The sequence below is a fragment of the Meleagris gallopavo genome, chromosome Z (assembly GCF_905368555.1).
Source record: "Meleagris gallopavo chromosome Z, MGAL_WU_HG_1.1, whole genome shotgun sequence".
NCBI lineage: Eukaryota > Metazoa > Chordata > Aves > Galliformes > Phasianidae > Meleagris > Meleagris gallopavo.
In genome coordinates this window covers 29019640-29044710 of record NC_139435.1, presented here as the reverse complement: position 1 = coordinate 29044710, position 25071 = coordinate 29019640, and the positions used below count along the sequence as shown (strand labels likewise).

Genomic DNA, 25071 nt, shown 5'->3' with positions numbered 1-25071 from the left:
AAATATTTTAAGTATTTTTAATTTAGTCAGAATGCATAGTCAGTTTTCTTGACCTTGATACATTGTTATTAATCCTCAAGCTATCCATTTCATTTTACTTACTTTAATTTTATAAGTTAGTTTTTATAAGTTAGTTTTCTATTGGTTCTAGGTTTCTTTGTTTTGTACCATTTCCTTTGCAGGTTCAGGTGTCTGCGGTTACCTTGGTAACCTTCATCCTTCAAGTTTGTTTTTCTTGATTATGCATAAGTCACTTTGCTTTCTGTCAAAATACTATTCTTTCCCCTTTAGGGCTCTTTAAGTGTCTGTTTCTCAGTTCATCTTCCCTCATCTAATTCAGTGCAGTTTCCATTTCATATAGTGCAGGAGAAGAAGTTTGAAATGACGTTAAGAGTCATTACTCAAAGCAGAGATCAACATCAGATCTAACTGTTTCATTTTTCCATGCCTAGATAACCTCATTGACTCATCTCACAGTAATTTTTTTCCTTTAAACTAGGAATGTTAGCTTTGGAAATATGCTTGGTGACTTCTTTTAATTTGGCTTCAGAGCTCATCTATCCAGAGCATGTTGTGCTTTGAGTAACCAAACTATTTGCCTGCTCCTCTCACTATGACATCTTTACTATTTATACATTTCTAGCCATTATAATTACAACATTGTTTTATTTCTTCAGTGCTGTCATCACTGTAGTTTATTTTAAATTTGGTTCTTCTTTCTTTTCCAACAGGTATGGCCAGTCACCCCCCAATACCTATCTTGGAACTTGCAGATCATATTGAAAGATTGAAAGCAAATGACAATTTGAAGTTCTCACAGGAATATGAGGTAATTTACTTTCTCGCTTCTCAAATTATCAAAAATATCATGGTTTTTTTGTTTGTTTATTTGTTTGTTTGTTTTTTCCTCTTGGCTTATTCCTGATATGTATCCACCATGGTGATGCCATTTTTGCATGATAAAGCCATGCTAAAGTAAATCCATTATGTAAGATGACTTACTCACATCAGTGAGGTGGCTCCTTTGCTTCTAACAATCTTTTTGTAAAGATACGTGTCAAGCAGATTCTGTGTGCACATACTTGAAGCAGTGGTTGAATTACATAGCACTTTCAGTTTTAACGCACCACCATCCATCTACTCTGAAGTTAAAAGCTCCTTGGGTTATTAAAAAATTATCCAATATGTTGTTAAGTGTTAACAGGATCATACAGTCCACAAAAAAGAAATTACAGTCCACTATGTTAATTTTTCATGGATTAAAGAATTAGCACTTGCCTGATATGTGTGACTGCTCGACAGTGAGATCCTTTAAATGTGTGATGTATTTAGAGCCTTGTCGAGAATTGTTTAAGATGAATACCTATTATTGTAATACAGAAATATAACTAATGATTATTTAATTAAACAGTGATCAGAGTTAGGACTGTTCAGAAAAATAATCTCATTAGATATCAAAAGGTCTGTGTAGTCTCTACAAATAATGGAAATAAATTCTTTTGAAGAGCATCTCAGGGATCTTGTTTATTGTTGCAGTCAAAAATGTGGGAGTATCTTTTTTAAGTATAAAGATACACAAAGCATCGAACAGGGAAATTTGTGTAATGACGTTCAACGTGAGAAAAAAAAAAACAACTAGTATTTAGTATGAATTTGCCAATCATTTCCTGTTGTACTACAGAATTATTCCTTGGATTAGCTGCGTAGGAAATAAATGATGAATGTCATTACAGTTGATACAGTGTAATACAATTTCCTTTCTTTACCTATTAAATCATAAAAATAATCTTGAGAATGTAATCATAACCATTTACAGCCAGTGCTGTGAAGATGTGCTAAGTAATTGAATACTTGGTATAAATATTGTTAGAACTGTTTACCTATATAAACAGCCCCTATACATTCTGTATTTCATTTTACATTAAATGTAAAATGTGTCCAAACATAGGTCAGCATCAAGCTTCGCTCATGTTGGTTTGCCCAAGGAATAGTCAAAAATTACCTTTGAAATCTCAACTTCAGAAATGCCGCTGTGTTTCTAACTAGTCCAATGTTCACCCATTTTAAATCGGAATTGCTGAAAAGCTCTGCTATTTGATTTCATGGTCTAGCATAGGCAATATTCTAAGGCTGCAGTTTGGTGATCACTGTAGGTCATTTCTCTGTCTTGGCTGTGCATTCCTGTTGTTTCTCTTGTGCCAATACTGGCACAAACACATGTGCAGCTGTTCAAGGATTGTCTCAGGAAATAGATTTAGATGAAAACTAATTGTTTTATTTTTCTTTGCTATTTTCAGTTGGATCAATTCCCTAAACAAGCTCACCACATGGCTGTGTGAGCTCTAATGCCAGCACAAGGGAACTGGTGGGAACATTTGTGACTGGGGATTGGGATCTTGCCTTTCAGCATCAGTCCTCACTGATGTCTCTTAAGAGCAACTATCAAAGCAAAGATGGGTACAGATGATAACAGTTCAGTTATTGTCACTTCAGATTACGTTTGAACTGGCAACACAGAATAGAAAAGAGAGATGTTTTGTTTTCTTGAGTTAAAGGCAAAGGTAAAACTTGTAGCAGGAACCTACTGATTTTTACTGCATGTAAGAAAATACTGCATTTAATTCTCCTTTGGAGAAACAAACATCTTTCATCAACGGTCACATATGTATATGTGTATGTATATATAACTGCCTTTTTCTCCTAATGATCCATTATTTCATTTATTTTTATTATGAAATTTTTTACACTGCATTTATGAAATTCTTATAAAATAGACTGTTCAACAGCAGTCATGAAAATTCTGTGATATCATAATATAAAAAAAATAAACATACAGTTTCCCAGTAAATATTCACTTTTCAACCAGCTTGTTTGGCTGGTTCAATTACAAACAAAGCAGTGTTTTAATATATTTTTTTCTTATCTTACTTTAGTTACTATTTAGGAAGTATTACTTGTCCCATAATCTGTATGCATCTTTTCATGTTATATGTACACGTTGTCTTCTGCAAGAGTATTCCTTCAACACCAGTTCCCAGGTGTTATTCTTCAAACTGACCAAAGGCAACCTCACTCTTCACTACTTTGACTGCTTCTTTCCCAAAAGGCACCCATCTATGTATTGTCTCCTTTGTGTATTTATTGTCTCCACCCTCATTTTTTAATGAAACCTTCTAACTTTCTTGTGCTCTACAGGCCACCTTTGGAGGCCTAGGTCATGAGAGGAGACAGGATTATTTTCTTAAAATATTCCTAAAATCAACTCACAGATCTTCATTTAACTGATAGAAAGCTTTTGAAAAGCTGGGTTTTATTTTTTTGTTTGTTGTTGTTGTTGTTGTTGTTGTTGTTTTTCCTCAACTGTGTTTTTCCTTTGTGAGCATGAGGATTCATAGGTTCCTTATTGTGCTACATGAAATCTAGTTGAGAAAGAATGTAAAATGTCCATTAGACAAATGTGAAAATTACACACATCTGCCCCTTGGTTTTGAAAGGAATACTTAGGGTTAATGTGAGAAGTTGGGAAAATACATATTACAGAAAACAAAGTGGCTGTACATTATAAGATAGTATAGGCTTTTTTTTCTCACATATACACACACACAAAAAAAAAAAAAGGGAAAAAGAAGAGAAAAGAAGAGAAAAGAAGAGGAAAAGAATGAAGGAGAAGAGAGGAGAGGAGGAGGAGGAGGAGGAGGAGATAGAAGGAGAGGAGAGTAGAACTCCATAATATAATGTGGTAAAAGAATGTATTATCTAACATAGACAGGCTTCCATTGGCATGATGGTTTGACAGTTTTGATGCAATTGATTGAAGGAGTTCATTCTTATACATGTGTTAAGAAACTATTTAATACAGTCTTCCTCAGGGATCCTCCTATCCCAGCTCTTAGGAGGGAAGATAAAGAGAACAGTGTAGATATCTATTCTTATAATTCTCCCATAACTTTACCTTGAATACCAGATTTCATGGGAGGGTAGAGGCTAAGCCATAAGGTTACAACTATTGCAAAATTTAAATAAACCTATCTGTTCAATAAAGTTGGCTTTGTAGTTTTAGCATAGTTAATTCTTCTCAGTAAAGTTCACTTCTACTTATAAATAAATTTTCTATAATCCTATTCTAGTAAATAACCCTTGAGTAAGTGTTAGCTTGCAATCTTCTAGCTTTAGAAAAATGTTGTTTTACCTTGTTACCACAACATATCAATTATGTCATATATTTATTTTGTAGTCTTTATCTGAAATAGAAGTTTTCTGACTGAAACATACCATTATTAAGCTTCTTCTGGCTCTGGCAGTTTCAGTGGGATTTTAATGCCGTTCAAGGGTCCATATGGAGTTCACAGCTGCTCAGCGGAAAGCCGTATTCAAGAGACATGCCTTTATCGTATCTCTTAGGCTTTAGAATTTAACAATAAAGAATGGTCATGGAGATAGAAATGAATCAGAATATTAATATGATGACTATTTTATGCAATACACGTTTTAGATTACTAAAGTAATTTCCTCCTATTGCATAGAACAGAAAATCTATTCCTACAAAGCAGATTCCTGGGTCTCGTGTAGTTTCATACTTGCCATCATTGCTTTACACCCTTAAGAGATTAGATTCAGAATCATACCTTTTTTTTTTTTTTTTTTTTTTTTTTTTTGGTGAGAATCTGTCATAGTAACACAAAGATTGCAATATTGGCCTTTGCATGTTATTGCATGATTTAGAGTGTGTGTGTATCCTGGTTATTTAATAAGATAAGCTGTATATTATCAGTCTTTAACACTGATTATTGGAAAAACTAAAGGTGTATTTTGACTTTGCTGAGCGGTGCCATGCTATTTAGTTTTACTGTCACTTTTCAATATCAGTTGGAAAGATCTCTGATGAGAAGACAATTTACTGAATGTACTACATTTCTTTTTATATCTCAAGCTTCAACAAGATAAACCCTGGGCACTACTAAAACATGATGTGTTTTCTATGGAAAAAGCAATTATAAAGCTTATTGATATAAAACACTTTAAAAATCTATGAAGATCAGATAGCCTACTGAATGAAACTGTGCCAGAAACAACTGCACTTAATTTCCATATCATTACAGATAATACTGGCTTATATACAAAGATGAATTCATTGTCAGGGAAAAAAAAAAAAATAATAATAATAATAATAATAAATCTGTCTTATTTGTTATTACAGTAGTTTCCTCAGTATTTTTTTTTCTAAAATTCAAAGCAGCATTTATTTTCTACACTTGTACTTTCATAGGATGTGTTCCATTTACTGAGAAACAATTAGTGTAGTCAGTAAACTTTTAACAGTTTTTGTATTTTTACTAATACCACATATGTCATTGCTGTCACAGAGTTTTTAGATGCTTATTTCCAGCTACAATAGTGTCTGAGCCAGTAAGATAGTTAAGAATGACAATTTTGAAGACTCAATGCAAGAATCCGAAATGGCAGTAGTCAAGATTAATGGTAGTGTATTATAACCTTACTTTGTGCTGTGAATGCCTCTTTGGACTAACCGTTTATTTATGCTTATGTAATTAAAAGAATATTCAGATACAAGAAAGCTGATGTTAATATACTGTAATGCTAGGTTTTGGACTGATAGCTAATGCTATTTGACAAGAAATTCCATGGAGATTGTTTTAAAATCCATGTATTATAATAAATGTCAGCTTTATTATACCCAACCAAAACCACAGATATATGAAGGAAGAGAAACATAGTCCATTTCAGCAAGAAAAAAATCATTCAAGAATATAGTATATACAGATTGTCATATGTAAATCTTAGTTTTATGAGGTTGTTTTTTGGTTTTGGTTTTGTTTTTTTAAAGATTCATCTGCATTTTTTTAGAGTGTTTATGGAGGGAAATGAAGAAACCAGTGGAGAAGGCTTTAAAGATAGATTCTTAAGCTGCATAGAACAAGTCTTCTTTATTCCTTTCACACACACACACAAAAGCATTGTTGACAGCCTTTTAAAAACGTGTTGAAAACTTAAAGCAGCACCAGTGTTTGCTGTGAGACTGTTAAAAAAATTATAAAGAATTGCTTTATTTCACATACTCTTCCAAAACAAAACAAGAGGATGCTTTAATAACAGGAATATTGAAACTAAGCTGTTCTTTTCATTCCTCATCTGCTCCTAGTATTTTTTTCCTGCTTGAAGTGGAGTATAATCCTCTGTTTTCAACACTTAGTTATTTCTAACATAACTGGTTATGATATCACACACAGAGGATTTTAATCATAGATGGAAAATAAATAAATTTCATCTTAAGATGGAAGACAAGTACAGAATGAGTTCTGAAAAATTTTTCTATAACTTTTATGTAACAGAAATTCACCATCAAAGTAAGTTTTCCTCCTTAAGTACACTTCAGAAACATAGAAATGTACCTTCTTAGATGCCATTGGAAAATGGTTTCATGCAAATCTCATTTCGTAATAGGATTATTGCTTGATATGATAGAGGAAATATCTTTGTTTTCAAGAGGAACTGACAAAAGCTTTAGATGTGGTTCAAGCCGCGCCAGGGGAGATTTAGGCTGGACATTTGGAAATACTACTTCTCTGAAAGAGTGGTCAGGCACTGGAATGAGCTGCCCAGGAAGGTGGTGGAGTCACCGACGCTGGAGGTGTTCAAGGAATGTTTGGATTTTGTGTTGAGGGATATGGTTTAGTGAGAACTATTAGTGAGAGGTGGATGGTTGGACTGGATGATCTTGTAGGTCTTTTCCAACCGTGGTGTTTCTGTGATTCTGTGTTTATGTTTGCTTTTGAACAGTTTGTCATTTTCCTTTGAGATTCAACAGGAAATCTCCATGCATTTTCAATTCAATTTCTAAGACCAAAATGAAGACCCATATTTGAGCACCAACAAGGTTTTCATGCAAAATGGCAGCCTTTACTGTATGCTGTGAAAAACTCTTCGAAGCCTTAGAAGGAAAATATAATTCCATTGGCCAGTTCATATCAGGTTGTATTAAAGTTCATGCATTATATTTTTGTAATGCAGTGTGTAATTCTCATTCTATTATCTAGTTTCCTGCATAATATAATACTGTCTTCTTATAGATTCATATGAAAGTCTTAGTGCAGTTGCTGACACAGGTAAAAGAGGATGAAAGTGTTCAGTTTTATGGGTAGTTGACTCCTTTCTTCAGTTGTGCAGTCTATTTGCACTGACATCATATTAAATTTCTTTTTTTTTTTTTTCATTCTTCTTCTACCCAGACTTCATTTTCTTTGTGAACTCATGCTTTTTGTTGATCTAATTCGGGACTCAAACAGAGCACCTGAAGTACTGAGAAATTCTGTAGGAATTATACTTCCTTCTCCTTCAGGGTTTGTGAAACTTCTAATAATCACTAACATTGTCCCCTACACACAAACTCAAACCTGCTGGCTCTTCATTTGTTGGTGTAGCAACCCTTAGTAGAGCATTTTTCAGTGACAGCAAGCATCTTCCACCAGGAAGTTTATTGTTCTCCTTCCTTTCTCAGTATTACACCAGTATATACTCTCAGGTGACTTGCAATGTTAGCAAGGAACGTTTGCCTGCAGGAAAACTTCACAGTGAGCAGGTGTAGAGATTAGCATGGTGCATCCTTCAGAATTCTTTCAGAAACACTTTCTTGTTAGCATGACTCATAGTAAAGGAATTATTTTGTGTAGGATGCATCATATACATATTTCTCAAGTATTTTCTTAGTTAGAGTTGGGGTTTTTTTTGTTTGTTTATTTGTTTTTTTCTCTCACCAGCCAACCGTTTAGAACACAATAGCTGAAAGATTAGTCAAAGCATGGGAGGGTAATAACAGTATTATGGATATCTTTATTTCCTTTGTACAAAGCACACATACTCCACAATTATATTATGAAGAAATCCAGCTCTTTGTTAATGACAGCTTTATTGAAGACAAGCTTTCAGAATGAATATACTAGAAATCCTATTAAAGTGCCATCCATTAAACCATGAAACCACTCATTAAAACTGTTAGTACAGACTTGTTATTCATGAGTTATCAGTTTATCACTCTTCTGAAATGTGTCTGCCAGTACCACTCTATTCTGTTCCAATATGGCTATTAAATCTGAGGAAATATAGATTGACATTCTTTTGCCAAAAAAAAAGAAAAAAAAAAGCATTTAAAGGGACGGTTATTAGGCCACAAAGCACTTTGGATTGGTGAGAAAAGGAGGAAAGATTAAACTGCAGGCCCATTTGCTCTGTTTTGATGTAATTTATGCTAACTATGTCTGCATGCAGGACTCAGTCATTGAGATACCATCTCACTATACATCACACAAAGTAAGTGTGGCATATAGTATGCTGCTGTGTTTTAAACATCCTCATCTACTTCTACAAATAGTTGACAAAGAAAGATACTTTTTGATTTTTTTCAAGGAATGGAAAACCTGCTTTAGATCACCTAAATATTAAGGACTGAAAAATGGAAGAAGAATACAAAGCAGATAAGTTTAAGCTTTAAATACAAAGTATTATTAAAAAATTACAAACACACGTAGGTAACTATTAGTTAGTTATATATTAACTATATATTAAGTTAAATATTAACTATAAGTATAATATAGATGTTCTTTTTGATAATGGGCAAAGATCTACTTAGAACATGATTTTCTAAGTGTAAACAATTGTAAAAAAAAAAATTGTAAAATATTCATCATATATAAATTTACTTTAGTAAAAACAGTGAAGATCAGGCATAGTATATCCTTCTGTTCAAAACACAAAAAATGCACATCAGCCTGGAGAAGAGAAGCCTTCAGAGAGACTTCATTGTGGTCTTTCATTTTTTAAAGAAATCTTATAAAGAAGATGGAAACCAGCCTTTTAAATGGGAAGATATAGATAAGACAAGGAAATAGAAAATCAACAGTCATTACACTTTCCCTTGTTCCCTTATTGGTATTGATATGAAGTGATGGTCTAGAGCCAAGGTGAAAAATAACAATAATAATAAAAGAAAAAAAAAAATTCATCAGAAACAAGATTTTTTTCTTTTGGAAAAACTCTTCAGTTTTACTTTTTATTTAGTAGGATACTGAGTTGTTTGAACATGTGCATTTTGTAATAGATCAATTTAAAAATATTTATCCACCTTCTTCCTGGTGTATTTAGGATTTCTGACATTTTTTTCATTCCCTGTTATATTGCTCACTTGCAAAGCAATGAAAAAAAAGTGATGGAATAGTGTACCCTTGCCTTTCTGAAGAGAAAGCAGTTACCTTGCATTTGAAGAGCTTATGGTTAAAATTTGTGATAAGAATTTCAGAGGCATAAAATCTAAATGCTTGAGATGATACTATACAATATGCTACTAGACGTGCCAAAGAAATAATTTTCTTTCAAAATCAAAATGTTTTCATGGTAAAGCGATTGGGGCATATCGTTTGTAAACTTCATAAGTACAAGTATGTACTATTTATATAAAATTTTTTGTTCTTTCTTTTTCTCTTTTTAAGTCTATTGACCCCGGTCAACAGTTTACATGGGAACACTCTAACCTGGAAGTAAACAAACCGAAGAATAGATATGCAAATGTAATTGCATATGACCATTCTCGTGTTCTACTCTCAGCAATTGAAGGTAAGGAGAAATTTATAACTAAATTAAATAAATACTAAAATCCAGTGTAATTCTAGCTCCAAATATCTTTGCATGTACAAAAATAAGTAAATAATAAAATAAAATAAATAGATTTTTAGTTAAAATTAGTTACTACCATTACATTTCTATGACAATCCTCTGGTTTTCATTTGCAGTAGTTCAGTATGAAACTGCACTAAAATTGACGCAGGGTCACATACAGCACCAAGTGATAATAGCACCAAGTCTCTGCATGTATGCCAAAGTGTTACCTAAAGTAAGCCATCATTGCTGTTTATTTGTGCTATTTCTGAAGAACAAGTAGAGCAATTGTAAATGATTTAAGGTTCTTACCTAGCAACAACATTTTCAACATACTTGATTATAGTGTTTCAGTTGCTTAATCTAGGAAAATAAATCTATTCAACTTTGTGTTTTCAGGGAAAATATGGATATCTTTATTAAAGCTTTCTTTTTATTTCTTTTTTGTTTATAAAGTGAATATTAAATGAAAATATTTAAACAAATGCACTTATGCAAACATTGTTGAAACTTAATTCCTTTACTACCAAAATTTTGGCAGACAGTTATAATTACTTTCATTTTATCTTTTTTGGTCACGTAACTCTCCAAAAACATGAACATTTTAGATTCTTGACTTAAACTGTCGAAAATGACCAGACTTAGGTATTTTATCTGTTTTAACAAGAGCTGAAGCAACACAAATTTCTTGTTTTAACTCAAGAAATTTTTTTTTTCTTACCAGTTTTGTCTGAACATTATGCTTCTTCCAGTATGTGGCCAGATTTTCATTTTATTCTACATCATTGACAGTTATTAATCATGGGCAGAATAAAACAGTTTATATATTAAATTAGAATGGCTTATATGAGAAAGAAAACTGTCTTAGTTACTTTAACAGTGCTTGCGTATGATACATAAGATCTTGGGTATTCAAGGTCATAGTTTGAAACTAATATGCTACTAGTTAAACTGCAGAGAATTTAGATTTATGGTTATAAACAGTTTCTTATATTTGGCTACCCCAGACTTGAAGACACTGGATACAGAAGGGGCAATATTTATAGGTGTCAACAATTTTATTAACAGCCACTTGGTGATGAAAAAACCAGTGTCAATGACTGAGGTTTAGATCTTTACTTACTGCAGCTAGGTTTGAGGTCTTGATTATATAGATAAGAACTTCTCAAAGATATTAGATAATTCAGTGATAGACTTGGAGAATTTGTACCTGATAATCTCATACATTTGTTCTGTCTCTGAAGCTTGAGATGTAGTACTGACAACATATTTTTATGGCACAATATTTTGCACTGTTTAGTAAAAAAAAGTAGCGGTATAGAGCACTGCTGCCTCCTGATAGAACTATGGCTCAACACTGATAAAATGTATTTTAATTTGTGTTATATTCAGTGCAATTCAAGAAAAGTATCCCATTCTGTGTCATTGAAAAAGATAAGTAGATACATGGTCAAGAAAAATCAACAATTAGACAGCAATTCTTAATTGTTATGTAAAGTTATTTGAACAAAATGTTTAACCTAGAAATAAGTCTGTTTAACAAGATTTTCAGAGGACAAAGAGTTGTGTAGCAGAGAGGGAAGGGGGGGGGGAGGAAAGAAAAAGAGGAAAAAGTCTAATTGCAAATCCACTTATTCATTAATTTTAAGCAAACCAGACTTCTGGAGTTAGAAAGTTCTGCCAGGTTCCCCTTTTCATCAGTGACTCATGAAATTTGGCTCCCTGAAAGAAAACAAACTTACTCCGAGAATAATAACCTTAAGGGGGGGGGGGGGGGGGGGGAGGAAATCAAAGTAACTGAAAGTATCAAATTATACTGTATACCTGTTAAAATAATAAATATTAAGAATATGAAAAATAAATCTCATTTATGAGTACTGTAATGAGTAGAGGCAATATATATTTATAATATTTCTCAATGTCATGATGAAGTTAACACTTCTAACACTAACATACTCACTGACTTTAAATAAATAAAAATACTATAGCCCTATGGAATGTCAGTGTTGGACACAGAATAACAAATGAGATTTTGATCCATTTAGTGCATAAATTCCCTATCAGGGAATCATATAATCGCATAATCAAAGAATAACTAAGTTAAGAAGGGACCTCTTGAGGTCATGTGATCCTTCCCATCTGTTCAAATGGGGAAATATAGAGCAGGTTGTGTAGAAAGCAGGTTTTCAAAGATCACCTAGGAGAGAGACTTCACAACCATTCTGGGAAACCTGCTGCAGTGCTCCATAACTTGCACAGTAAAGTACTCCATTCCGTGTTCCAGTTTATGTCCACTGACTCTTGTTCTGTCACTGGATATCACTGAAAAGGGCATGATTCTGCCTCCATTGCATCCTCTCTTCAGGTATCTAGATAGATTGATAAGAAATAAATATTTTGAATATCATTAAAAATAAATAAATCTGTAGATTACTATACAAGTTAATCAGAGTCTAAATTTGGCTTTCACTGCATTGTGTTACAAATATATGAAGAATCTTTGTTTGGATTTCATGTATAATTATTATCTGTAGTAATCTGGAGGCAGTAAGAAAACTAATATTGACAATGAGCCACAAGTAATCAGTGTACTCTTTCTGACTTGCATTCTACACTTAGTCACTCCACCACTACTTTTAAGAATAAATATGAAAATAATTCCTTCGTAGTAATTTGTTAAAATTACCTGAATCCTGAAACACAAGAGTTAGTGACTCTTTCAAAGTATTTATTTTGGCATCTTTTATAGTGTTCATTACACATGCAAATGTTCAGAATTTTATTTGTGTCCTGTTTTCTAGACTTCTATAATGACCTATAGTAAGGAATTTTATGACATAAATGCTCACTTTGCAATAAATATTTTTATATTTTTAAACTCAATTTTAAATTTTATTTCATCAGGAGTCTTCTTGGAATGAAAACTCTGAATACTTGTGGTAATTTGAACTTCCACCTGAAGGAAAACTTTACTTTGCAAAATTTCTTTTTCCATACATTCCAGAAATTCCATCTGTCATGTTTTAGTCTTTGGGTACATCAGAGAGGGGCACTTGAAAGAAAAGTGAAATTTTCTGTTATATTGAAAAAATATAAGAACATATCGAAGTCTACTGTATTAATCTATGTGAATCTGAGCCCAAAATTTACAGATTAACAGAAAAGTTAGACAAACGTAAAATAGCAAGCTCTGTATTCTTTATCCTCTAAGGACTAAAAAAAAAACTCTGGGGAAAAAAATAATTAAAAGTTCAGTATTTTAAAAAATGATTGCCAGTTCTTATAGTAGATGTCTAAGACTTAAGGTCTGCCGTATGTGGCATAGCTTTACATAATACCAGTGATTAAAAGAGTAAAAGATATCTAAATCTATCATATTTCAGCAGAGTATAGAATCATAGAATGGTTTGGGTTGGAAAAGACCGGTAAGATCATCAAGTTCCGACCCCCCGTTATAGGCAGAAATACCTTCCACTGGACCAGGTTGCTCAAAGTCCCATCCAGTCTTGTTTTAAATGCCTCCAAGGTAGGGGCATTCACAATTTTTCTGAGAAACTCGTTCCATTGTCTCAACACTCTCACAGTAAAAAATTTTGTTCAAGAGTTGTAGTCTAAATCTGCCCTCTTCCAATTTAAACTCATTTTGTGTTGTCCTGTCATTACATGCCCTTTTAAAAAGTCCATCCCCAGCTTTCCTGTAGGCTCCCTTCAAGTACTGGAAATTCAATATGAGGTACCCTGGAGCCTTCTCTTCTCCAGACTGAAGAGCCTCAACTCTCTCAGCCTGTGCCCATAGGATAGGTGCTCCAGCCCTCTGATCGCCTTCATGGCCATCCTCTGGACTGATTCCAATACCTCGATGTCATTCTTGTATTGGGAGCCCCAGAACTGAATGCAGTACTCCAGGTGAAACATCACAGGAGCAAGTAGAGGGGCAGAGTCACCTCCCTTCACCTGAACGTCATTTTTCTCTTAATGCAGATCAGGATACAGTTGTCCTTGTGGTCTGCAAGTGCACATTGGCGGCTCACGTTGAGTTTCATCAACCAACACCTTCAAACCCTTCTTCTCAAGGCAGCTGTCAAGCCATTAACCACCCAGCCTGTATTTGTGCTTGGGATTGCCCTGACCCAGGTGCAGGACCTTGCACTTGGCCTTGTTGAACTTCATATGAGGTTGGAATGGGCCCACCTCTCAAGTTTTTCAGTTCCTTCTGGATGGCATTCCCTTTAGCACGTCAGTTGTACCATTCAGCTTATAGTCATCTGTAAACCTATTGAGGATGACCATGTTGCACTGTCCATGTTGCCTACACAGATGTTAAATAGCATTGGTCCCAACACTGAACCCTGAGGAAAACCACTCATCACTGAAGTCCACCTGCATATTGAGCCTTTGACCACAACTCTCTGAGTGTGGTCATCCAGCCAATTCCTTATCCATTGAGTTCCCCATCTATCAAATCAATTTTTCTCCAGTTTGGCAAAGTTTCTCAAGTTTGGCAGGGACAATGATATGTCATGAGAGACCATGTCAAATGCATTGCACAATTGCAGTTAGATGACATCAGCTGCTCTTCCATTATAAACTGACACTGTAATTCCACCATAAAAGGCCACCAAGTATGTCAGGCATGATTTGTCTTTGGTGAAGCAATGTTGGTTATCACCAATCACCTTATCTTAATTTTCCATATGCCTTAGTAGGGCCTTCAGTAGGATCTGTTCCATGATCTTGCCAGGCACAGAAGTAAGACTGATCTCTCCTGTTATTCCCTTCATCTTCCTTTTTCCCCTTCTTGAAAATGTAGGTTATGTTTCCCTTTTTCCAGTCAGTGTAAAATTCACCAGATTGCCACCACCTTTCAAATATGATGGATAGAGGCATGGCAGCTTCATCCACCAGTTCCCTCAGAACCCATAGATGGATCTCAGCAGGTCCCATGTACTTGTGCACCTTAATTTTTTTTGATGTGACATTTAGTGGATTTAAACTTCTACTACATCTCTGACTAGTATAAATGATTTATATAATGAAAAAATTAAGAACCTACAAGTACTGTTATTAATTTGACTGCCAGTTAATAGTCTATTAGCATCAAGTATGTAGGTCATGATCTCTAGATTTAGAAAAAATCTGGTCAATATAAATCATTAAACAGCTCTGGAGTATATAAATTATTCTCACTTTCTCACATTGTAGCTACATTGTATTCTGTTAAAAAATATAATTAAATACCATTTATCTTCTACAAGTATAGACTGCTATAAGAACTGCAAAAGTATTGCAGTGATAATAGGTTACAGAAGAATGATTTAGAGTAGACTTCATCATGACAACCTCAGAAGCAATGCTTAAAGAAGTTGCATGGGTATAATTCTGGCCTGTGAATTTGCTTATGGTGTTGTAATCTAAAAACAAAAATTGAGTAATTTATTCTTCTGAAAACTGATTTTTTCTTGTATACATACCCATCTGGAAGACTTCAGCAGAATGTCCAGTTTTTAAATGGAGAATGAAGATTTGGCATCTCACAATTTACAATGCATTATCATGTTGAAACTTGTTGAGGGTTTTTTTTCTTATAAATTCTTATTGATTGCATATATCTTATCAAACCAGAAATCATTTCAGTTCATTTAAGTAGAGGCACTCTGGCCATTTTAGTGCACCATTTAGATACACAAACAAGAGGATATATCTAACAAGAATCATTTGTCAAATTAGTTCAATGCTACTCATTCTCAGATCTGGAACATCTTTAAATCAAGTTTCAGACAGCTGTAAACTAATCACAGTATGATGACTTCATGCTGAATTTGGATATCTGCTGTGCACTATCATGCAAAGTATTGATATCATAGTGTACTATGCCATTGTGCTGTAAGAATGCTGTTATCTGTGTCTCTGTGTTGCTGCACTGTATAAGCCATTTGTTTTTATTCTGCTTTGTCTTAAAATTAGCAAGTTAAACATATATTATGTTTATTATATTATATAATATATATATTATATATATTATTACGATGAGAATCATCAGTGTTTTCTTCTTAACAGAGCTCTTTGTTTTCCTGGCCTGTTTCTGTGCTATTCTTTCTACGAAACTTTCTGTGTTTCTCACCTTGCCTGCAGATATCCTACATTCTTTAATATATAATTCCCATGTATTTCTTACATCTCACTTTTTCCGTATTTTCTTGTCTGCCTCTTTCAAATATTTTCCTTCTCTCCTCTACGCAGTACCTTTCTTCATCCTGCTTAATTTTGCTTATTCTGCAAACCATTATTTGATATTCCTTTATTTTCAAAATTTACTATAATTCAACATTTCACTCTGAGAATCTAAATCTGTCACCTTCATCCTTTCTGTCTTTCTCAGATTCTTGTAGTCCTAACAATTCATCCAGCAATCTACTGATTTTCTATCACTTCTTTTTCCTTACATTACATTATGTTAAGATGATACATAGTGCATTTTTCACAGTCTTAGTAAAATATTTTAATTTTACCAATGTTCATTCTTACAAATAATTATTTTATTCTCATTACCTCTAAGGACTTAATGTTACAAAAGTTGCTCATAAACAATTGTACTGGTATCTACTAGCTACTCTTAATTTGGTTTTGCTCTGATATGGTTCAAAGTACCAGATATTTATTTAACCCAAGAGTACAACTTCATCAGCATTTTCAGTTTGTCATTACAGTTTTTTTACTTGTTTACAAGCATTTAATCCTATTTCTTCATACTCTTTTTATGACTAACAACATATCTCTTAGGAAAGCAGCACAGGAACAGAGCTCTAAAATTTTTTAAATAGAAAGGCTGTTCAAAATTTAGCAGTTGCAAAGGCTTGAAATAATTTTGTGATTTGGTTTCAGTTTGTAGATAAAATATAAAATCTAATTAAAGCTATTTAAGACTATAACTATCTTCAGATAATCAAGATAACCAAATCAATAACTCTGAGGTCTGCTTTATTAGCCTTGCAGCGAGGATCCATGTATGTAAAGCAACAAACAATACTGACACATCAGTTCATGAGTACAGACTCGCCATAAATTAATAGATATAGTGTTTAAGTTTTTTCAACTCTTTACACTTGATTTCTGTCATTGGCTGATTTTATTTCATTGTTCATTCACTCTTTTTCTGTAAAAACTCAACTTCAATCTCTCGAGATATTTGAAAATAGGATATCTTTATGGTCGTATACTCACCTGATCCTGTTGTGTTTGATTCCTGTCTGACAGAATAAGGAGATTGTGTACTCTGATCATTTATCACTAGAGTTGAAAAGGTTACTCAAAAATAGTTACAGTACAGTTATGATCTGGAAGCTGACATTTTATGCAGAAACTTTGTCTCTGCCTTGATAAAACTTGTAGAAGTCAAATCATACTTGGATTACTTTAAAATAACACTTAAGGTAAGCCATTCTGTCTTAAGTAAATCCTCCTGATGCCTGATAGAATTAGTTACGGGTCACATCAATATTACTGAAGGCAGAATTTAGTTGCTTTGTCCCCTCCTTGACCGATATTTTCATGGAAATGACCTCTCTTAACTTTTACATCCAAATTTAAATAATGATGGCAATTGCCTCTCTGCATGTTGGTATGCCCTTCAGGCTATGGCAACTAACAAAGGTTTTCAATGTACTGCAGTGAAACTAGTTGCCATGTGATTGTTTTTTGCACTATTGGACTTGACAGAGAATTTTCAGCTTTCTCAGCTCAGAATGAGGTTATGAGTAGAAAAGATACACCAAGAAGTAACATTTTAGTATTTAGATTTATTTTCCTTTGATAATTGTTTCTGCTTGGTTAGTGTAGATATTTACATATGTGTAGGTTTGGTAAATGTTATTTTTTAACTGTACACACTTCATTAAACCACTTAGGATAACACAGCCTCCCTTGAAGGCTTTGGTTTTGTAAGTTGTAGCAACGTAGTTGATAAAGCAAAAATCAGTGTGTCAAAGAGTGAGACAGAAAGTTAGAATAGGAAAATGGTACTACACAAAATGAAAAGAATTCGGAACATAATGTGAAACTGAGATCATGCGTATAGATTGCAATAAAGAGACTCAATGCAAAACATGAGAGTAATACTAAAGGGATACAGGAAACAGAAATGGACCTGAGTGCTAGGAATTCTCTTGATTTCAGTAGGAATGTAACCCTGTAGAGTCCTGTCTACTGCTAGTGAGAATTCTTAGACAAAAATCTTCACAGAGTGAAGTTTGTTTAGGTAGTTATTTTGGTTTTTTGTTTTGTTTTGTTTTTGTTTTTGTTTTCCTTGAAATGAATTAGCTGAGTCATGAGCTTTTGCTCAGGTGCTGTGGTGAAGACACCTTCCTTTTCATATCCCAGCAACGTTCTTTTTATGCACCATAATGCCAAGTTATTTTGCAAAAAGATTTTTCTGGCTAAAGAACACATAAGATATTTTATGCCTCTTAGTGGGGCTAAGTGCTGAAAGCAAGTGGAAAATTCCATTTTAACTTAGTTGTGTATACATTTTCTTTGAAAACACCTATAATTATTAATCTTGATTATCCTTCTTGCATTTGTGACGACTATAACCTGAAAACTAGCTTTACTTCATAGAATCAAATAATCATTTGAGTTGGAAGGGACCATTAAAGGTCATGTAGTCCAACTTCCCTACAATGAACAGGGACATCCACAGCAACATCAGGTTGCTCAGAGCCTGACCTGAATGTCTACAGGGATGGAGCATTCACCACATCTCAGGGCAGCCACTTCCAGTACCTCACCACTCATCATAAAAAAATATTTTTCCTTATATTCAGTCTAAATCTCCACTCTCTTAATTTGAAACCATTTCCCCTTGTCCTATCACCACAGACTCTGCTAAAGAATCTGTCTTCTTCGTTCTTGTAGCCCCCCTTTCGATACTGAACAGCTCTAGCTCTCTCAGCCTGTCCTCATAGTGGAAGTGTTCCACCCCCTGGAACAGGGTCTTCCTTCTATTTTAAATAATTATAATATATTTAATTTAGAAGTTATTTATTTCAATGTGATTTATTGAATGTAATAATGTAATGTAATGTAATGTAAGTTGGTGAGTATTAAAAATTTTAGAAATTTTGTAATTATTTATATTGATTATTGGTAGTATTGGCTGCTAATATTTATAAAGATTATTCTTTGCTGCAGTTTGCAATACTTCTTATGCTAAATTTTCATGCTGAGTTGTGCGGTATCAGCTCTAGAGGACAGCTTTCCCATAAGATCATTTAACCATTTTATAAAGTGTTGTTTCCCTTTTTCATTTTTTCCTCAGGCTTTTATTTATAACATATGCTTCAAAGTATGATAGCAGTCATTATAATGAAATTCTAATTTATGCAGAAAACATTTCTTACCAGCTTTCTCAGTTCCTTTGGTAATAATACCCAGTTGGTGTAGATTTCTCCTGTTGTCTTCATTTTATTTTTTTATCTGTGTTGTGCAAAAATGTTTTATTATCTTGATAAGGGAAGAAAATATGGCATTCTGCCTAGAAATTGTATTTTCTAAGCCATTATTTCCAGTTTCCACAATAAGAACTGTTGTGTAAAAAAATTAAAGTTTTCAAGAGTGAGACTTTTGAACTCCAACCTTTTATGGCAGTAAATCATACTTTTCAGCTATAGACTCTATGTTTTGAAGGTGATACATTTTATTCTATATTTTTCACAGAAGAGAATTTCAATCACTTCTAATCATAGTCAGCCAGTCTTCCTGTGTCCATCCATGCGTTCTGCCTGAGGAATGCCATTTGTTGCCTTTCTTGTGCCCCTGAAGCTGTTCTAAAACATTTTGTCAGGTTTTTCCTTTACTAGCACAGAAAGTCAAATCAAGTTAAAAGTTCTGTTTAAATATATTTTGAACATAAAAAACAAGGAAACCCATCAAATTTATGAGGACATAAAGGCAAATTTTTATGCCAGACTACAGTTGCAGTAACTCATAATCTGAATAATTTTAGGATTATATTGTATTTTAGTTAGTGTTACAGTTAGTCAGTGGATTTGTTCACTGTAAATAAATAATGGAATTAAAAATTAAACTTATTCAGAGTAAGCAGATAAATGTGTAGGTAGCTCTGAATATAATACCTCCTTTTAATTTCCATGGAAAGTACAGGATATACAAATAACATAATAGTACTATTTGATAAAGAAAATTCACAGATACAGAACATTGTTTTTCAACATAGTCACCGCCTTTAGCTATGTGTTTTCACCAACAACAAACGAAAGCTTGCATGCTACTCTTTTAGAAGTCATCATGGCCTTCCAGATCATGGCTTGTCTTTCACACTGCTGTTGCTACTGTTGGATCTCACCACTCACTGCCTCATTGTGATAATACCCACCGTTTAGTCTCCACAAAGATTCAGCAAATACTGAGAAATGTGAATGTGTGCCATTTTTTCCACCTGGAAGAATTCAATTCCACTCCTTTGCTTCATACACATTTCCCTGTCAGAATCCATTCTGTCAGGCTGTCCCCCTACTGCCATCTGTCATGTGACTACAAAATGTAATGGAATACTGGTGGATGGGTTCAATCTCTGCTGCCATACCTCTAATATCCCTTTCTGAGATGTGGGTCAAGATAATAGAATAGGAGGCATTACTTTTGGTGCAGCCATAGTATGTAGAAGAAGCATTTTAAAGCAGTTTATCTACTGCCCACTCCATTTCTTTTATTATTTTGGAAGATATTTCCAGATTTATGCCACTGGTTGTCAGGTAAGACTGGAGTGCACAGCCTAGATCATTCCTAGATTGTGATCACCAGCAGAAGATAACAAATCAGAATAATTATGGAAGTTCAGCTTCTGACAGAAAGCTTGAGAAACATTCCATTGAACTTATACAGCAACTTGTGATTTATGTTAAAAGAAACTGTTTCTCCGTGAAATGAAATACTATTTGTGAAGTGAAAATAGTCACAGCTTTAGAGTAAGTCTGTGAGGTTGTATCACCTTGACTGCCTTATGAAACTGTTGGTGCAACCTTCTCCATATCCTGGGGCTCTAGACTTGGACATGGTAGATTGGTTGTGCAAACATAGGGCATTAATTTTTAAACAGAGAGAAAGTAACTTCTGTTAATTACATTAACATACCTTTTGTAACCTGTTGTTACAATACACAATTCTGTATTTCTGCTAATTCTTCTTGGGAACACTTTAATATTCAACACAGCAGTAATGTGGGAAAAACTACTTAGGGATCTCACAGTCCTGTGATTTCATATAAATATTTTGTCTTCCTCAGGTCAGCAGCAGCAGCAGTGACATTACAGTTCTAGTTCTAGGCAGCATGCATATAGTCTGTGCCAACAGCTGGACCATTCACCACTGAATCCAGTGGATGTGGGACTGATGTCAATGTGGCTATATTTACCTCTTTTTGCAAGCACTTCTGTTTTTAGTTCAGAGCAGCAACAAGATCTCCTCTACAGCTAGCACCTAGGCAGGCAGCATTTTATGACGCGTCTCTAAGTACAGCCATGGCAATCATGATCTCACTGACATATCCAATGACCAAGAACTGGCTCATCATGTGAGACTGTAAGTAGACAAAAAGAGCAAGTGTCTACCTGCCAAAGGCTCTGGTAGACATACTCTGTTTGTCTAGTCCAACATACCGGAGTCTCAGGTGAATGACAGTGTAGGTTTAGTGTGAAAGTATCTCTTGGCTTCTGTCTCCATTTCAGGTATTTAATTTCAGGCTTGTAGATGTCTATATTTCATGCACACAATGTACAGAAGATTCCAGTTTCTTTACTTGCTTGCTAATTTTGTTAAAATAAAGCTATTTTGTCTCCTGTTTATTGGGAAAAATGCATATGTCAATAATGTCAATAATCTGGCAGCATTAAATCTTTTTCTATACTTGAAAGAAATGCAATGAGCTCAATGAGAGAGTTGACTGAAGCCTACTCAGGGTGCTTGTGAGGAGCCTGCCCTGCCTGGTCAAGGGAGAGGATTCCAAGTGAGAAGGTGACAGCAGGCACTGACAAACCAGCTTGTCCATATTGCTGTTTTCACTCCCAGGTTTCTCCGCCTACATATTTTCAGATTTCTTACTTCCTTATCAGATTGGCTCATTTAATTTAAAAGAATGGATATTCCCAGAGTGGCAATCATACCCATGAAGCTGCATGCACTCACTTTCAGGAACCTATGTACTACATGATATACAGCACTTTCAGATTCTGTAGTCCAGCTTTGTAACAGGATTTTTGCACAGTAAGACTTCAGAGAAATGCTGCCCAGTATGTTCATTCTTCTTTCTTTGCAGGCATACCAGGCAGTGACTATATCAATGCCAACTACATAGATGGATACAGAAAACAGAATGCATATATAGCAACACAAGGGGCATTGCCAGAAACCTTTGGAGACTTCTGGAGAATGATGTGGGAGCAACGTGGTGCAACTGTCGTCATGATGACAAAATTGGAAGAGAGGTCCCGGGTAAGGAAAACATATACATACAGCAAAACACAAAGTTAATAGTATTGTGTGCCTGAGAAACAAGCTGATATGGCTGGGATTGTATAGCCTGGAAAGGAGAAAACTCTGGAGACATCTTACGGCAGCCTTCCAGTGTTTTAAAGGACGCTACAGGAAATATGGGAAGGGCCACTTCATTACAGTGCAGTGATAGCACCAAGGGTAAAGGTTTTAAACTAAAAGAGATTAGACTTAGATGAGATACAAAAAAGAGATTCTTCACTATGTGGATGGTGAAGTATTGGAACAGGTTGCTGGGGGAGGTTGTGGGTGCCCTGTCCCTAGAGGTGTTCAAGGCCAGCTAGATGGAGTGGTGGGCAAAATGATGTAGTGGAAGGTATCCCAAACAATGTCAGGGGGTTTGGAACTGGATGATCTTTAAGATTTCCTCTAACAGAAATCATAAGATTATATGATAAATCACTTCAGGTAAGATTTTTCTTTGTTTCATATGTGTTAGTCTGCCTCCAGCATATACACGAGAGCTGACCTATTTTTGTTCAGGTGCTATTGTTTAGAAGTCCAAATGACAAAAAACGCTTGCATAGGAAATGTTAGTTTCATCTGGGAAATTGCAGTGTCACACCATTTATTAGATGGTATGGTTTTTATCCTCTCAAATGGTAAGGGTTTTCATCCTCTGAAAATCTTGACATCTCTTGATCCACATTGAATTTTTTTGTTCTTCAGTCATCTGTAAGCATTGGGAGGTGACTGAAAGACTGAAAACATTATTTGTTCTGTAATATCAAGAATATAATTGTATCGCATTGTGATAAGAAAATTCATGTATGTCAACAGCATTCAATTTTCAGTTTTGTGTGGTATAGACTCCACTTAAGATCACTGAGGATTTGGATTTGATTAAAAATATAAGAATATAAGAATGTTATTTTAGCACATTCTGGGTGCAAGGAAAACATAAATAACATGCAGTAATGGAATACAAAATTCTCTGTGATATTTCAAATAAAATCTAAAGGTTATAAAATTAGGAAAGCAAAGGACTAAAACATACTTAATAATAGAAGTGATGAATGAGTATTAGTATAATGTAAGGGGAAATAAAAAATCAGTGGTTTTCTTATATATAATATATAAAGATGAAATGATGGAAAGAGTGGCAACAGAACACTGTTTGCAGCACAAAGGTTTATTAGCAAGGTCTGTATTTCATGACACACATTAGTTCTAATGGTAGATGTTTTTTTGGGGCAGAGGAGAAGAAAGAAAAAGAAGAGAGAAAATGGTTAGAAAAAGCAGAGAAGAATATTCTTTTCCCAAAATAATTCTGTATATTACGTCAAGACAAATACAGCTCCTCTTTGTTTGCTCCTGCATATGATGCTGTTATTGCTGATGGGAATGTGCACTGATTGGAGAAGGTTCTGGACGTTAGGTTTACTGCTGAACCTGAAACACATAAATAGGTCCCGCAGTATAAAGCAGAAGCTGTAGCCAAATGTAGAAATCAGAGAAGGTGAGAAGGAAAGGGTGATTCTAATATCTGTAGTAACTGCTTCCCATGGGAAACTGCTAAAAGAATCAGGATTTACAATTAATATGAATGCCAAGAGCTGAATAACAAACATGAGTGTTAATACAGGAAAAATACTACCACAGAGGTCCTGGGTTATATGCTCCTGGGAGCCTCTGTGAAAGACTAGAGAGCTGCAAGTGGGAGGCAGGATAAAGGATTGCAAATGGAAGCCCTGAGAGATACAAGATGTGAAGGAAACAATGGCACTGGTCAACATACATAGAAAGTTCATAATGGAGAGAAAGAAATTAGGGAGGAAAAGATTTATCACTCAGAAAATTTTTTAAATTAATAAAAGGTGTGTAACTGAAAATAGCTGATATTTCAGCAACTCATGGATGAGTTCCATTTCAAAATTATGATGTAATTCTGCATGTATATTTGGAACAGTAGAGAATGTAATGTGTAGTCACTGATGATCTTCATGTGCTTAGATACATAAAGTTGCAGTGATTACATAATTGTTGAATCTCATGCAATAGTCATTCATTTATGGAGGCTATGGAGGCTATGAAGTATATATATACATATTTACTCTTTTAACATTTCATCTTTTTTTTTTTTTTTAATAAAGTAGTTCTTTTTCAGGTCAAGCAATGTGTATCATTTTAATTATAGAACCACTTTCTGCTTGTACATGGATGTACCTGTCGGCAATTAGTACACAGAAGAGAGTAATTTTTAGAAAGTTACAGTTTATCTGGAGACTACAGGCCTTAGTTAGTGTAGGTACTAAAAGTTCTTTGGAATTAAGCAAATGAAATTCTGTCCATTTCTTCAGTAATTGCTTCTTATATAATAATGTTGCTGCAAACGGTATCAATGCTGAGAAAAAATCCGATCCTAATAAGCAGTTAATTTCAGAAGGTGTATTTAAATATTTGAGAGTTTATCTTAATACTGCAGGCCACAGACAGCTATAGCCTAGAAAGATGTTTTGATGTAACTAAATGAAATTCCATTCATTCCTCTCAATAATTGCTTAGCAGACTTTTAAAATAAATCTCCCCTTTGCTGACTGCACTCTAAAAACCACTGATCAGAATAACAATCACCTCCACAAGTGATTAGCGTTCAGCATCAATATATTCCTTGAGCATAATGAGAGACAAAACAGTCTAGTCAATGGATTGTCTGTTCATCCAGTGCTTGTATTCGTGTTTTCTTAGTGCATAATTTAGCTAGTTCTGTGTTCATAGATGATATGAATTTTATGTACTCAATGTATATTGTTAGAGAGCATGTATCCAGTACATTATAAAGCTCCAGTCTAACTCCCATAGATTTTGCAGCACTGTAAACATGGCACGCAGGTTACCTCT

General features: G+C 34.4%; 1 protein-coding gene across 12 annotated transcripts in view; it reads left to right on the top strand.

Moving 5' to 3' along the window:
* The window catches only part of PTPRD (protein tyrosine phosphatase receptor type D), a 1190026-nt gene that overhangs the window by 1108862 nt on the left and 56093 nt on the right, over window positions 1–25071 (top strand). For all 12 annotated transcript variants that reach the window (XM_085214154.1, XM_085214153.1, XM_085214152.1 and 9 more), the window contains 3 exons: window positions 732–829; window positions 9501–9624; window positions 21995–22170. In XM_085214154.1, the coding sequence (XP_085070280.1) occupies window positions 732–829; window positions 9501–9624; window positions 21995–22170 (398 nt within the window). The remainder of the gene's footprint in view (window positions 1–731; window positions 830–9500; window positions 9625–21994; window positions 22171–25071) is intronic.